Genomic DNA, 17,469 nt, shown 5'->3' with positions numbered 1-17,469 from the left:
CGTGCTGAAAAAGAAATTCATCTGTAAATTGAATAAATATAGCACTCAAAATCCAAAAATGCATTTTTAAATTAAAATTTTTTTTAAATGATCTAACATTTTTAATCTTAAAAAAAGTTAATTGTCAATTTTTTTTTTTTACTTTCCAACTCAATATTCACATTTTATGCTAACTTTTTATATGAATATTCAAATAACAATATCAATTATTCTTTTTTTCTTATTCCTTCTACATATTTATTTATTAAGTTAAAATAGACAAGAAATATGCTCTGAATATTTCACTTATTTAAAAAAGAATGCTATAAAATGAATATTTTTTTAAAACTTTAACAGAAGTTTTACCTTTTAATTTATTTTCTTTATTTATTTATTCATTATTTGCAAAAATATTTTCCTGAAGAATCAACAACTTACCAATCCAAACTGAATTAATAGACAATTGAACGCAATGCATGCTCACCTTAAAAATAAATGTCACAACCTCAACGCTTAATTAATTTTAAAATATTTATTTATTTATTATTTTTTTTCTGTTCTTCAGAATATTATAATTAACAATTTTTGAATACAAAGTATCAAAACTTACGCTCGAAGAAATTTTTCTATGGAAATATAGATGTAACTTTCTGTGACACAATAATTAAGAACGAAATAAAGTATTTTTACCTTTTGTGGCGAAGATTAGTGACTACTTATCTGCGGGCAAAAACTCTCAATAATCGCTGTCATATTATATAAGTTTAGAGATTTGCAGAATTGGTCACCTATACAAGATCATGAAACAAAGATTTTTGATGCACTCTTTTCACACAGACATAGTATCACTCTATAAATTAAAATAAGCATTTTAATGACAAAATTTTCTTTCTTTTTCCTTAAAATATGAAATGGTATATTTTTTGCATCTCTTTTTCAAAATTTCAAAGACATTTAAGAAAGTTAAAATTTTCATTCTCGTATCCACTTTTTTTGTGGAATGAGCGATTTTCTGGAGAGAAGAAATAAAACTTTAAAATTGACGATATCTTATGAAAATTACTTTTTTTTCTTTCTAAACTTATTATTTATTCAATTTTCTAAACAGCATTTGAGTAAAATAATTTATTGTCTATTTTTTCAAAATATTTATTGTTAATTTAGATAGTGACATTGTCGGAAAGGGTCAGAATTTATATTGTACATTCATAATTACCTTCTAAGCATTGATTGAAGTTGAAATGCAGCGCCCTCTATCAAATTAATAATAAGTTATGATAATTAGATAGTTATGATAATAAGATAGTCTTTATAAGGGATAATGTGGTACTCTTTACCTTGTTAATTAATTTTTGATAAATTTATAAAAGTAAATAAAAATAATATAAACCTCTCACCTCATATTTCATTTAAATACTATGATTTTTTTTATTTACAAAGAAATAAATAATTGTTAAGGTGAAATCTTTTCATTGAAAATTCTTAAATAAAATTTCCATATCTTAACTTCGATAACTGCTTTCCTTCGCAATTTTTTATTATAGTTTGCTTTTATTACGTTACCGCAAATCAGTTACGATTTAAATTCATTACATATTTTTGTCAATGATAATGGTATAGCTCTGTATCATTTTCCGATATATATATATATATATATATATATATATGGTGCGAGTTCCTGTGNTTTTTCTATATATATATATATATGGTGCGTAACGTTTTTAAAAGCCCTTAAGGTGCTTTTTTCATTGGATGTTTTTAAAAAGTGCTTAATTTTCCTTTTTCAAAATGAGATTTTTCCTTTACTATGTTGATTTTCGCTTCGAATTATGCAAAAAGACACAGTTCACATTGTTCTATTCAACGTTTTCACAATTAATTCAACCCCAATTTATTTCGGCGTATTATCAGTCCATAGCATATGAAAACGCCATTCGTTTTACACGATTCAAAATTTCATTATTTTTGACAATTGTCTGAAACAATGCCAAAGGTTTTTTTTTTTAATTTTTTTATATATGACGGGGAAAATTAGATAAAACCGTCAATTATCAAAAACTTTCCGACCGTGCCTAATTAGTGATATTTTTTTAAAGTGCTTAAAAATATTTTTTGAGTGCTTGAAAAGTACTTAACAGGTGCTTATTTTTTGTTGAATAATTTGACTACGCACCCTGATATATATATTAAAATTAAAGCTTTATATATATTATTTATCTCAAATTGTTTCTTACAATTATCTCCATGTACTAGAACTTTTAAATTGTATTATTATTATTTTCAGTTAGTATTTTGTTAGTATTTAGTATTTTTTATTATTCTTAGCTGACAATACTATTCAAAATAAACTAACGAAAAACTTCAGCTCTTCAAAAGCTTTAAAAATTAAAGCTTTATGAATTATTAGCATAAATGCTTACTGTCATATATTTGTGTTAGTTGTAATGTAAAAAAATTCCTTATGTTTCAGCATTCTATATTCTTCTTTTACTGTGTTGAAGAAATATTTCTCATTTAAGTACATTGTTGTGCTAAATACACAGAAGCGTATCTGCAACTGTTAAACGCTTACACTTTAAAATATAATTTCTCTTCTTTGTTTTAATTTTATTTCTTCATTGATTTTAAAGCTTGTAATCTCTAAAACTTCAGAAGTAAAGAAATTGAATTATTTACTTTTTTTATGGCTGATTATATTGTGCCGATATTAAAATTTTTGAGACTGGTGTTGAATCACAATTTTTGTAAGAAAAAACTTTAATAAGTCTTATAATCTTTTCTGTTCTAAATAAAAATAAAAAAAATTTAAATCACTATTTTATTTCTAGTGATAGTGACTTTTTCAAAGAAAATCAATCTTATTAAATATGTATGATTTAATGACAACATTTTTCTATAACAATCAAAACATATTTACTTTTCGTACAGCTTAGAAGTTTTTTAAGTTGTAGTTGATGACTTATGCTACAGATGGCAGCACGTTAATACGTAAAGTTGGATCAGATAGGTGGATTTTAATGTTAATAACTCGACTCATGGCTATAAATCTTAAACAACGGTTGTTCAATTTGCTAAATTCCTTGTTGATTGTTTAATTTACTTCCAATTCTTAAGTTATTAAAAAAATTTCACATATTTTTGAATCAAAAATTATAATAATAGTGACTTAATTTTAAATCATGACTATCTCCAAAAAAAGCGAATTTTAAGTGAACACATTTTTATGTTTTAATAAGAAATATAACTCATTGCTATTTATTTTCTATTAATAACAATATTAATAGTTTACATATAGTTCTCTATATTTATATAGGTTTTAATGCTAAAGTTTTGAAAAAAGATAAAAATATTTATGTTTGCTCTTAAAAAATGTTCAGTAATTTCAAAAGCTGATCGTTCTGTTTTTCATTTAATTAAGAAAAAAAGTATGATCAATTTAAATTTTTTATGCTTTTCTTAAAAATTGTATTACACTTTTAATGCTAAAACTATTTTCAAAAAATTGTTGATCCACTGAAATAGAGATCTACTACTTCTTAATTACACTTAATAAAGGTTTTATTAAATATGAATACTTTTCATTTTTTTGGCAAAAAAAAAATTTAACTTCTAGTATCATATAATCGGGATGTTTCTGTACTGATCTGTTGTGCGAACTATAACCGAAAAGCGCCAGATAGTTTTTTAAACTTGCAATTTTTTTTAACAGCCTGTAATGGCTTGCGCAGGGGTGGCTACAAGTTATACCTTTCAAGTTAGATAACTTTTGTGATTTTTTTTTCTTCTTCTAGTTTTTCATAGGCCACTGCTTTAAATTTGTCAAGAATAATACCGCATATCAAGATGTGAAAATCTTCCTTAATTAAAAATAGAATGAGGAGGTTTAATTATTTCTACTAAAAATTTTAAAATCTTTTTAAAAAAGAAAATCTTGCATTGAAAGCTTTATTTCTTATTTATTCTTTGAAGGAAGTTGTAAATTTGTTTCTGAGATTCGTCAGTCCCATGAGAGAAATTTAAGCTTAATTTTATTGGAATTCGCTATTGAAGAAAATATATTAGCTTTTTAGGAAACGGTAAAGAATATTGGTTATACCCAATTATTAGTCCAAGTGGGGCCTGGAGCAAAAACTTCTTTTGGGGCCCCCCTCTGCTTCACTACTTCAGTAATGAAGAACCGAAAGTTATGGCGGCATTTAAATTTTTTGCCTCATTATAGATATATGACAAGAAAATTGGCTAGAACCTAAAATAGTTATAAAGTCCCCCACCACCTCCAATCATCAGACAAAATATCATTCTGTCCATTTTATTGATTTTCTGACAATTCTATGTCCATCATGAGAAGGCAGTTTCTGAAATACAGTTTTCTGATTGTTAACTTTGTCACTTAGCTGCGAAAAGTTCATATTCTTGTGACATTAGGGCGGAATTCAGCTGAATTTTCGTAATTACGATAGTAATTTCGCCAATTAGAAACCCATATGTTTGTAAACATATCGCATTTCGCGATATGTAAAAATGCGGGATTTTGATTGACCAAATTTGCCCATCGCAATTGCGTAAATTTAGCTGAATTCCCGCCTAGAAAGCCATGAATTTACAAATTATGGATTTTTTGTGTTCCTACGATAGATTAATAAAGAAGCTAAATTAAATGACAAATTATACCCTGTACAGATATTTTGTTTAAAAAAAGTTCAATACAGAAGGAAACGTAAAATATACTTTCTATTCGATATGGGAGCCCAGGGCAGCTGCCCCATATGCCCTTGCCTTATTCAGGCTCTGGTTATACCCTCCATTGGCCTGAAAAAAATTTTGGTAGCCTAAAAACATTTTTGTTTGCCAATAAAAAATATCTTGGCTGCCTTGTTCCTAGTTTTTTTTCTTCTTTTTCTAAATATGAAGTTTTATTGAATAAATCCATGCATGAAAATTAATTATTTTCGTTTAGAATATCTATTACAAAATGTATGTTTACATTAAGATTTTTTTAAAAGAAATATCAAAATAATAAAAATAAATAGAATTGAAGAAAAGCTATGTGGGATTTCAAAATGCTAGACTCGTAGAATTACATATGAAATAATTTGAAATTTGTGATTCCAAAGTTAATTTTAGGAATAAAAAAAACTCTTAAGAAAAATGAGAGTTATACTTTTTTTTTAAAAATTATTTAAGGAAATATAATTATGTATTTGAAAATTTACTCATTTGTTACGGAAAGGCTTGTTATGCCCTTACTGCATCACTGATTTAGTTAATGATACAAAGAGTTTTATTAATTAAAAATTTTATTGAAATATATCTTATGAATTTCATAGTATTATTAAATTTTATTATATTATTATTAATTTCATAGTATTATTAGTGTGTTTTAACTTCTAATATATGACAATTGAATCAAAAGAATGTTTGATAGCTTTGTGTATGAAGTTTAGAATTTTTGTAAAAAAAGAAGTTGAAAAAATCTTCTCATTTGAGAAAGAAAAGAGAAAATCATTGTCAAATTTTGATGAATCATTAAAAAGAAAGCAAAATAAAAAAAAAAATCATCAACACTTATTTGATTGCCTAAAAGTTAAAAGGTGATTATTGGAAAGACACTCAAGTTTCAACCGGCAATCAAACAGATTTAAATGTTTCATATCCCTTTCCATCTATTGTGATTCTTCATACTAAGTAATTCAATAGATCATGAATTTAGGNTAGATTTGAAGTGCTGGCAGGTTATAGATTTGCTTTTTAAATCTTCAGCAAGATCAGACATTTCATTAAAAATAACATGCAAACTTATTCTTTGTTTTTCATATAAATTTAATAGATTCAAAATTAAAGATTCATATTTTTCAATCTCTCTTGAATCTTCACTCAATTCTGCGTTACAACATTCTTCGGAAATCGTGCTGATCAAAGAACTACTGCTATTTTGTTGCTCTATATCGAAGAACTCTGCATATTCAGCTAAGTAATTTACGTGAAACAAAGCTACCTTAAACTAGCTATTCCATCTGGTTTGTACAGGAACCGGTGGTAGAGCGGCGTTTTTACCCTTTTCAACTAAAAAGGCTCGAAATCGACCCTTACGTGAAGGACATGCTGTGAATACACGCTTTAAATGCACAATAAAAGAATTCACTTTTTTAAATTGATTTTGCCATATTTCTCCTAGGAGATTTAAAAGATGTGCATTGCAAGTCACATGAACAGCATTCAAGAAAACTGCTTTCAAACTTTTTTCCCATGCTTTGCTCATGTAAGACGCATTGTCAGTGACGAAAGATGAAATGCTATTAAATAATAACTTCAAATTGTGAATAATTTTCATTTAAATCGCGCGAATTGAATAACTTACGTTCAAATCGCGCAATTTTAAAAAATTCGCGAATTTTTGAAAAAAACTTGAAATTTCGCGGAAACGGTCGCGAAAATTCGCGCCGCGACAATCTTGCAACCCTAACATGATGATTCATCGAGCATTTTCAAGTATAATTTTGTGATACAATCTGTAACTTTGAAATTTCGTAGTATGTATATACTTTATTTATTTTTCTTTTCAATTTTTTATATTTATTTGAAAACTTACTGTTACTCTACATTATTGTTTATGAAAGATAAGATTCACTAGTTTCATAATTTGTTTTTATTTTTCAGGTGTGAATAACACCTCTGCTACATATGGTCGTTTTTTTCTGGATGTAGAAGATGTTCGTAAAGATAACTTTACAACTACAGTTATATCCGAAAATAAGCGGGACCCAAGTGAAGCACCTTTAAGAAAGCTCAGTGTCGATCTCATCAAAACTTATAAAAAAATTAATGAAGTATGTTTTTAAAGTTTCATTTGTTTCAATAAACACTTAGAAACAGAAATTTTTATTTGTATATAATATGCAAAACACTATAAAAATTTAATTAGTTTGAAAAGTAGAAAGAAAATTAATGTAGATGGTAGGTTGAGTTTTGTAGAACGATTAATTTTTTTAAAATAGCAAGGTACGGTCTAAACATAATACCAACCTAAAATCTAGCCTTTCCACTGTTGTCTTAGAAACACTTCAAAGAGACTGCATATGAAATTCAAGGAGATGTAGCGACGGAAAAAAAAAATTTGAAAACCGTGTATAGTTCTTTTTTTGAATAATAATTTTTCATGTGGGCATCAAAAATTTTCAATAATTTAATTAAAATCTATTATACAACGAATTTTCACAAAATTATTATATTTTTAATAACATACATATTTAAATTAAAAAAGGAAAAAAATCATAGTCCATTTAAATATGTTACTGTGTTAATTAACTATCCTGCATTTGATATTTAAATATTGCTTTTATTTTTATCAGTTTTTTTTAATTAGTTGAAATGGGTTTCTTGCATTCTTTTGAATTGTTCATAGCTCTTGTAATGTTACAAAATCTGTCATACATCTTCTTCTTTAAGAAATGTTAAATTAGGAAAGATTTGAAGAAAACAGTTTTTGTTCTATATCTATACTCATTAAATTAAATGTCCTTTTCTAGGTTTACTATGCAAAAAAGAAACGGAGAGCTCAACAAACCCAAGGTGAAGATACTAGCCATAAAAAAGAAAGAAAGGTGTACAATGAAGGTTATGATGATGATAATCATGATTACATAATTCGCACCGGAGAAAAGTTCATTGATCGATATGAGATTGATTCACTTATTGGGAAAGGTTCATTTGGGCAGGTAATAATCAATAGATATAGTGAACTGCCTCTTTCTGTATTTAAATGTATATATATCGATGCACAGGGTGATAACTTAGCTAACATATGACTTCTTGGTGAACATAAAATATTGTGAGACATGCATTCAAGAATAGCATAGAAAATGATGATTATCCTGTAATGTTTATAGTGACGATACATCACAAATTTTAGATGGCAGCACTAATTTCATTAAAGCGTGATCCTTACGACAAAAAAATTTAAAATGATCTTAAAATTATATATATGTAAAACACACACTTTAATCTAAACAAACTCATTAAAAGTCATGTTTCCACTAGTAATTTTCGTGATATTTTTTGTTGTTATTTTTGTCTAAACTTTAATTGTTCTATTATTAATATATGTGTTTATGTACATACAGGTGTCCCAAAGTTAAGCATAATTTTACATTTTTCCTCATGTATGAATTATGCTTAACTTTTCAACACTGGAGTACATTACTTTTACGATTTATATTTTTATTACTTTTGTAGGTTGTGAAGGCATATGATCATAAGGATCAGTGTCACGTTGCCATTAAAATCATCAAAAATAAAAAACCATTTTTAAATCAAGCCCAAATTGAAGTTAAGCTTCTAGAGATGATGAATAACCATGAAAGTGATAGTAGTTTTGAATTGCTCGGACAAGATAAAATAGGTATGTCAGTAAAATTCCATGATGTAATTACATTTTCAGTTCTATTAGTTTATAAAACAGTATTGTAGTGATAAAATTCTCTTTCATATATTGGCAAGACTGGAAAGTTATGTTGTTTCTGCATGTCTCAATATTAATTCTGTCATTAGGAGAAAAGGGACAGCCAAATATCAAAAGTACAGATTCAACATTGTATATTTATTTTTGGTTTTTTAAAGATAGTATCACAGCAGTTACAATCAAAAACACTTACAATGTTTTTACAACTTTTTATTAATGCTCAAGGTTGTTTTGTTAATTCAAATCTGGTATTTTTGATTTTTCCAATCCCAATTTTTGTCAATCAGCAAGACACCAAACTCTGGGAAAAGGGTTGAATTAGGGTTGCATGTTCTGCCTTAACCACCAAACTAGGCAAATACTGCACCATTAGATTTTTATTTTTTCTTATCTCTACAGCATTTTCTAAGTGACAAAATATTAAAAAATTTAGATGATGTCCAGAGTGTCAATGAGAGTGATTATATTATTGATTAAAATAAATAATTATTATAAGTTCATCTGTTTGAATTCATCGTAAATAAATATGACATAACTTTTCAGTCCCCTTGTTATTTTATATGAATACAAATTTGTATATTTCAAAATATTTCTCATAAAAAAACAACAATTTTTGATTTTATGGATGATAAATTCTTTTTTAACATTATTAAGTTTCAAAATTGTTTTACTAATGTATTGTATGTATTCTTTAGGAAACCTCATCCTGAAATAATTCATGTTATTTATAGACTTGATATTCTCTATTATCTAGAGAATATCTTTATAGATATTTTTGATTACAGAAAGATTTTCCTTTTATAATCGAGATTATGATATTGTTTTCAAAACCTTGTTTTCTTATTTAAATAAATTTATAAAAATATACTTTTTAATCATTAAGATATGCGTTATTTTGAATAAATGTGAAATAGTTTTAACAATAGGGCCAGATTTAAAATATTATCAAAACCTAATAACATATTAAAAGAGGTCTTGTGTAAATATTTCTTTATTTTATTATTAAAAATATAGTGAATTAGTGCAAGTTATATTTCATAAACATATTCATTAAAACATATTCATATTTTATCAAATATTTAGTTTTGATTAAAAATATTCAGAAAATTCAGTGAAAAATGAAAAACTGATTTTGAAAAGAACATCCATGACATATTGTACTATCATTACCCTTTTTCTCAGGTTAGGAAAAATTATGAATTATTTTGCTCTTGAAATTCATATGATTCTCAATTTTAGAACAGTGTTAAATTCAATCTTAATAGCTGGACTAGTTATAAATTTTGCAAGACAAAAAGATCAACGTTTTTTCTCTGAAACTTGATAAAGCTTTTTAAAAAATATGTATTTATATCTGGTATTGTTACTGTGTTTTTATTTTTTTAATTCATGGCATTGTCAACTCAAAGTGAAAAACACACTTTTTTGATAATTGTTTTCCCACTCTTTCTTCCCTTCTTTTTAATTTCCAAGGATAATTAAATGTAATTGTGCATTTGTTCATAGCAACTCTCTCTAAAATTTGTAGCACTAAATTGTGACAAAACTGTCATTAGTAAATTTACTTTAAAATAAATAGCCATGGTGGTATGTTCAACCTAATAAGGATAATTGGAAGAAAAATTAAGCTTACATATATCTTATGTTCTGAAACTGCAAAAATATAACTTCATTTTAAGGCAGTTGATAGTTAGCGTCAAAGCTTTGACAGAAATTTCAAAAAGCGGCTTACTTCCCCCTCTAAAAATCTTGATAAAAACATTGTATCGACACATGATGCGTCTATTATTGCATTAAGAACATTAAAGTTACTAAATTCGTAATTTCACTGTGCAGTTGCCAAAAAAATTAACTACCCAGAATCACTTTTAATCTAATGATCGTATCTTCTTCACATACTAGGACTTAATGATTCAAGAGGGAAGCCTTAAATGTTCTTATTAATTTATGTAGAGGATAATTGAAGTTATGAAATCAGACACAAAAACGTACTTTCTCTGAATAAGCATAATTTTTTGGGATGAATTTGAATTTCTGATATTTAAACTGCCTGGGGTGGTTGCAATCTCGGAAATAGGTCCCAATAGTTTGGTCCGGAAAGCGGTTTAAAGTTTGGACTCCTTAATGCTAATCCTTAATGCTCACCCCCTTTAATCATTAAGATTGAGTCTTAGTGCATGAAGATTCGATCATTAGATGAAATATTATTCAAGGTGGTTTGTTTTTATTTTTGCGTAACTGTTCATTGAAATATATGGTAGTTTAAATTCTTACAGTATAATAGTATAAAATAGTTTTATTTTGTAATCGTTATGAAATTTCTATGCTCTTAAATAAACAATTTAATCAATATTTATATTATTAAGAATCAATATATTAATGGAAACTTGAATGTTTTCTAATTTTAATTCTTCCTTTTTAGTGAAACTAAAAGGTCATTTTATGTGGAGAAATCATCTGTGCCTGGTATTTGAACTTCTGTCTTATAACTTATATGACTTATTAAGAAATACAAATTTTCGTGGTGTGTCTTTGAACTTAACTCGCAAGTTTGCTCAACAAATGTGCACAGCATTGATGTTTTTATCTAGTTCAGATCTTAATATTATTCATTGTGATTTAAAGCCTGAAAACATTCTTCTTTGTAATCCCAAAAGAAGCGCAATTAAAATTGTGGACTTTGGTAGTTCCTGTCAACTTGGTCAAAGAGTGAGTATTATGTTATTCTTTTATTTTAAATGTTATATCAATGTATAATATTTTTTCTAAACTATTAATTAAAGCAAATCATGATATTTATTATTATTAATTATAAAGTATCCCTAATAAACTTGGATATAAAAATTTTATATAAATGTTCATATATTATTATTGTATATTCTCATATATTCTTTTTGGGTATCTCTTATTTTATTTCTACCTATTTCTAATGAGTATCAGCAGAATAAAATACAAATAAAAGATTTCAAGATAAATTTTTGAAACCCTATGAAATTGGATAAATGCTAGACCAGTGTTTCTCTACTTATTTACCCCCACTTAAAATTTTTTTATTATTGCTAGAAGCTCATTGGTCCCTTCTAAAATATACTATTGTTTTTCAGATTTGGAATTTTCTTAACAGGTTTTAAGATTGTAACAAAGGGATTAAAAACTTGAAATATCAGTGCTCTCTTAGTTTTTTATATTAATAAATTAATTATTCCAGTAAAATAAATGAGTTAAAATAAATGAAATATTTTTTTAATTGAATCATAAAAATAATTCCATAATTGGGACTACTGATTGGCAAAAATAAGTCAGCACAATAAAGAATAATGGCCTAATAATAGAAAAAATGTAATGATTTCATTTTCTGTTACTTATGGATTAGCTTGCACAAAAGTTTACCATGTTCCCATAACAAATACCTCAATACCTCTGGGGGTACCGGATTGGAGATCGACCGTTCTCTGATTCAGGTCAAAATTACAATCTGTGGATGAATGAATGGATGTATGAATGTGACCGCTCTATAAACGGGTGTGACGAATGCAGGGATGGCTTTTTGCCGGCAAAAACTGGTTTTTGCCATGCCAGTGGCAGAAACTGGTTTTAACTGGTAAAAACTGGCAGAAACTAAAAAAACATCTATATTAGTTCTAGTAATTGCTCAATGACATTTTGTTTAAGTGAACTGAAAAATGTAACTCTATGCAGCTGTAACAAACTTTTAAATTCATTGTTTGTAAATATATATTATTAATTTTGTTTACATTAAATATAAAGAGTGCAGTATATCAAATTGAGAAAAGAAATTGTTTGGGTTCACAGGGCTGATTGTGCTCCGGAAAAAATCCGGATTTCCGGATATTTCGCTAACAGGGATCCGGAAGTTTCCGGAGATCGAAGGTCCAGACGTTTCAAAAAATTATTGATCACAGAAGNTTTTTTCTATGAATTATCCATTGTATGTCAATCTCAGTATTTACTTTTATGTCATTATTTTCTGAATTTCTGCCAGTTTCTGCCACAAATGTGACAGAAAAGGGTTTCTGCCAGTTTCTGCCACAAATGTGACAGAAAAGGGTTTCTGCCATGCCAGTTTTAACCGGTTTCTACCAGTGGTTTTAACCACTTCGGCAGAAACTTGCCAACCTTGGACGAATGGTGTGGCAGAAGTTGAATTCTTGGTCATAGATGTCGCCACTCAAAAACAAGAATAATCACACCTCCTCTTCCTAAAACAGGCATACCTCAACAACAACACTTGCACATTAAGGACTTAAAGTTTCTGACGGATTTCTCTTTAAACATGCCTTCACTTTTAATTCTTAAGAATCACTTTTAAATTCAAAAAATATGTCTTATTAAATATCAAGAACTTTTTAAATAGACAAACTATGAATTTAACTTCTTGTCAGTTAGTTCTAAAAAAGCTTACCTCAAATTTATTTCCTGAAAGTATTAGAATGAATAGTGACTGGGCCAAATATTTGACAAATAAATTATCCGGATACTGAATATTTGGCAGCTGAATAGCAATATTTTTTTTATAAAAAAAGTCATTAATATTTTTTTATGTATAGACAAGTTTAGTCATTATTGAAAATTAATCAGAGCTTAGCTATATTACTGGTATGTGGTGATAGGAAGAAAAAAACATAATAGTTATCTATTATTAATATTTAAGATAAATAGAAAACTGACTATATATAGAAAAAAAATCCTCTTTATTATTAAAACATAACTTTAATGCTAAAAATTATATATTTTGAAAAAAAAAGTATCCATAGAAAATATAATCTATCAGAAACTCTTCTAAAATGTTGCGCCATCATAAAAATGCCTTTAAAAACAAAAGATTATATACAAAAACGAAACAGAAAAATTAAAATCAATCTTAATTCTTGAAGGAAAATTTTAAAGCTGAACATCACAATTTTTCCAATTTTTTTTTCAAGAAAGAGTGAAGAAAAATTAATGAAGTCTAATAGAACCTTCTTAATTGCCATATCATAATAAAAACGTCAATAAAAACAAAAGTTTTTTAAAAAAAATCTAAATAGAAACCTAACCAAAAATTATTCTTAATTTTTAAACTAAAAGAAATTTGTAAGTGTAATCAAATTAACCTAATTTTCCCTTGAAACTATGAAATTCCCTCCTTGGAGAATTCGCAGTAGTTTGGAATCACTGTTCTAGAAGATCAGAAAACAGTTATCAAAATTGTTTGATAGATGATTAGGATGGTTTAGTTATAGAAGAACCATGAGGATAAGAGTTTTTATATGCTTTGTATAAATCATATAAATAACTAAATTGAGCAAGAATTATATGTTATTTAAAAAAAATTTCTTTTTAATTGTTCCATTTTTAAATCATTGAAAATTCACAAGTCTTACCCATATAAATACAGGGCGTTCTGAAAAACGAACAAAGAAGCATATAAAAAATGAAAATGAAAGAGCATACTTATTGAGGGTCACAAATTAATATTTAAGCACAGAAAAAACAAAACGGTATCAAAATCTGACGATTTATCATAGAAGAAGGTGAATGTAACAAAAATTAAAGTAGGTATAACTGAAAGACATTACAAATAATCCTTTTTCAACTCCTCTCTTTAGCAACTTCATTGTTTTCATGTTTAATAAGAATTCTAAAAATACATATTAGGGATGGTCCTTATGAAGCATCCTGTTTAATGACCTTATAAATGCCTCTATATGGCTTTTTTGGAAACTATTTAAAATTTCAGGATATTTTTCAAATAATCCAATGTAATAAATATCGTATTGCAAATAAATGTTTGTTCAATTATTAATTTTTTTAAATTAACCGTTTACTTAATTTTTTCCTTAAATAAAATATCAACCACATGCTTTCTTATTTTAAGTATTGAAAGTGTCTTTTTCTTAAGAAGTTTACAAACGAAAGTCCAATCTGTTTCATTGCATAACTACCAATTGTTATGGTTTACCTATTCAATGGGCTATATTTTACCTACTTTAGAGCCTTTATTGATTTCCTATGATCTTTAAAGTCTTCTTGGTATTCGAAGACAGGGCCGTACACTAATTTAAAAAAATGGAATCAACTAGAAGAATGCTTTTAATCAAGTAAAATAAATTGATTATATTATTCTTGAAGAGTTTAAAAATGTCTTTTACGTATTATTTACATTCAGCAAAACATTTATATGCCTAAAGTCTACATATTTTATTGTATTTTTAATCATTTCTGTTCTTTGGGAAAAAATAAGTTTGAAAACATTTTTTAAATATCTTTTTAAATATTTTATTTAAATATTCCTTTTAAAATTTTTTTTGCAGATCTATCAATACATTCAAAGTAGATTCTATAGATCTCCTGAAGTATTACTGGGTATTGCATATGATATGGCTATAGATATGTGGTCATTAGGTTGTATATTAGTTGAAATGCATACAGGTGAACCACTTTTTAGTGGTGCGAATGAAGTAAGTAATGATTTGTGCCTCTTCAATTTGAAGAAATTTATTTTCATTGATAACACTGACTTATATTTGTCCTGAAGGATCACTTTTCATAATTATAATACTAAATATGTGAAAGAGTTCAATATGTTTAGATATTTGCAATTAATACAATAATTTTTTGTGAATGCTCTTTTTCTTCATAGAAGTGCTTTTAAAAGATAGCAATGGTATTTCTAGAAAGTGCCTGATGAAGTTTAGGGAACTTTTTTTTAATATTTTATTAAACTTATATTATCTCTTAAATATGATTATTAGCATCACACAGTTTAGCATGAAATCTGTTAAAGAGTAGATTAATATTTATTTTCAAAGATTTCATAATCCTAATAATTAATTGTGTTTACTTAAGAAATGAAAGTTTTTTAAGTAAAACAAATTCTGAAACTGTATTTTGTAATTGTTCGTATTTATTGCTAATATTATATGTCAAAATGCACCTCTGTTTGTTTATTTTTTAATATAAATACGTCACTTGAAGAAGCCAACACTATCAAGGAATCAATGTATGTTAATTACAGTTTTTCCTTAATGTTAGTAGTTTTCCAATGTACATAATTAAGTAGAAATACAATACTTGATTAATTGTTACTTGATTAAAAATTTCATTCTTTTCAAAACTATATAAATTGGAAATATATTTGTATATAGATAGCATATATATTTTTGAAGCGAATGAATTTAATCAAGTAATATCTTGAAGCTTCAGTTTCTTGGGATTATTTTATTTACAATATTGTATAGAAATATATTTTCTCTTTAGTTTATGTAAACAATACTATAAAAAGAGTCAGTTACTACTTGACACAAATTTAACAGTTTTTAGTTTTCATTCAAACATAAAATTCAAAAAATTGTTCTTCTCAATATTTTATTTATTTACTGGCTTAAATGGCGTAAAATTAGAAACTATCTCAAATTTTTTTGAAACAAACATGCACCCAAATTCATGGCAAAAAAGTTATTACTTTATCTTTTCAAAACATAATCAATTTGGAGCTGTAGGGAAGTTTATTTGCTATTGTATTTTTAATTTCAATAAATGCATACCTTCTAACTAACTTTCTAAGAATTTTATTCAACACTGCATGTAAATAAATTAAGTAGATGGATAAAGGGTCAAATAGTCAAATTTTGAAAAAAAAATAGTTTTGATATTAATGCTATAAAATTCTATATTTTTTATAAATTTTTGCTTTTAGTTGCTACCACTAAAAAAATATTTTGCTACTACTGCAAATGTAGGAGGGTAAAAGAATAATTTATCTACTCCATTTTTTGTTATTTTACTTTTTTCATTTAAAAGTTAATAAAAAGTTTCTTTCTTTTTCATTTTGAAACTTTAAAACATTTTTTTTTATCTTGCCGGTTTCATATGTATTTTTGTTAGTGTCCTTTGTTTTAAACTGGTCCAAAACAAGCAGGACCTTTAATTAAAAATTTAATCCAAACTTCCACTTACTCTAAAATAGTATATTTTTTCAAAATTGGAATATAACTATTCTAAAAATTCTTTTTTTAATAAAAAGGGATGACTTTTATTGTATCCACTTTACTTTTGCAGTATTATAGTAACAGCTTTTTGTTATAAAATAGTGTTTTTAGTTGCATTTCTTTCTGGAACAGTAATTGTTGTAATTTTGATCCAGTTTCATGGAATCATTTAAATGTTCAATATATATATATATATACACACACACACACAGTGAATTCNCCGGAACGATCGGGACCATCGCTATTCCGGATAACTGATTTTTCCGGTTTTCTGAATCGCTACAAAAAGCCGTTTTTTTATTGTTAAACCCAACTTAAAAAAAAAATATTTGGAAATAATCTTAAAAAGAAGAAAAAACGATGAAGTAATACACTAATGATTATTTCCAAAATAATGGTAAGGTAAACATCTTCCAAAAAAGAAAGAAAAATCTTAGAATCTTATGAGGAAAAATTTTTTTTAAAAAATGGCGGGAAAATGTATCGAATTTCGCTCCGGCTTTTTGGTTTTCCGGTTTTCTGATTTCCGGATAATGGGTTCTGTACTGTAAATATATATATACAGTGAAACCTCCGTTAAGCGGACATTCATGAGACCAAAAAATTTTTACGTTTATGAGAGTTGTCCGTTTACGGGAAGGGTACCCTAATAACGAAGTTTAACACCGAAAATTTTTTTTAGAATATTCTCAAAGATGTAGAAATAATTAGATAATATCTACAAGGATACTGTCAATATCTACAAGAATATTTATTTAAACAATAAGAAAGATAAAAAAAGAATATATAAAGAAGTTTGATATAAATACATAATTCTGGATGTAGCTGCAGATAAATAAATATAATTTTCCTATTAGCATAGATACTCAAGTTAGACATATGATACCAAATAGGAGCGTACTGTCCTCAGTCCGTTTCAATTATTAGGTTCACATCCCCTTACACCTACTTATCATTTGATAGGGAACATGGTTAATACCTTCTTGGAAAATAAACCTCCCATGATTCACAGAAAAAAAAGTAATGCATACCTGTAAGTCA

The 17,469-nt window shown here is 26.7% G+C and overlaps 1 protein-coding gene across 1 annotated transcript in view; it reads left to right on the top strand.

The window, feature by feature from the left end:
* The window catches only part of LOC107446636 (dual specificity tyrosine-phosphorylation-regulated kinase 1A), a gene marked incomplete in the record, with an annotated part of 54,737 nt that overhangs the window by 27,806 nt on the left and 9,462 nt on the right, over positions 1-17,469 (top strand). The window contains 5 exon segments of the mRNA XM_043042173.2: positions 6,637-6,806; positions 7,506-7,694; positions 8,212-8,377; positions 10,860-11,146; positions 14,752-14,898. Of these exon segments, the coding sequence (XP_042898107.1) occupies positions 6,637-6,806; positions 7,506-7,694; positions 8,212-8,377; positions 10,860-11,146; positions 14,752-14,898 (959 nt within the window).

The sequence above is a fragment of the Parasteatoda tepidariorum genome, chromosome X2, assembly GCF_043381705.1.
Source record: "Parasteatoda tepidariorum isolate YZ-2023 chromosome X2, CAS_Ptep_4.0, whole genome shotgun sequence".
In the NCBI taxonomy this organism is placed as follows: domain Eukaryota; kingdom Metazoa; phylum Arthropoda; class Arachnida; order Araneae; family Theridiidae; genus Parasteatoda; species Parasteatoda tepidariorum.
Note: the sequence above shows the minus strand (reverse complement) of the source record. Positions and strands in the feature narration are given on the sequence as shown.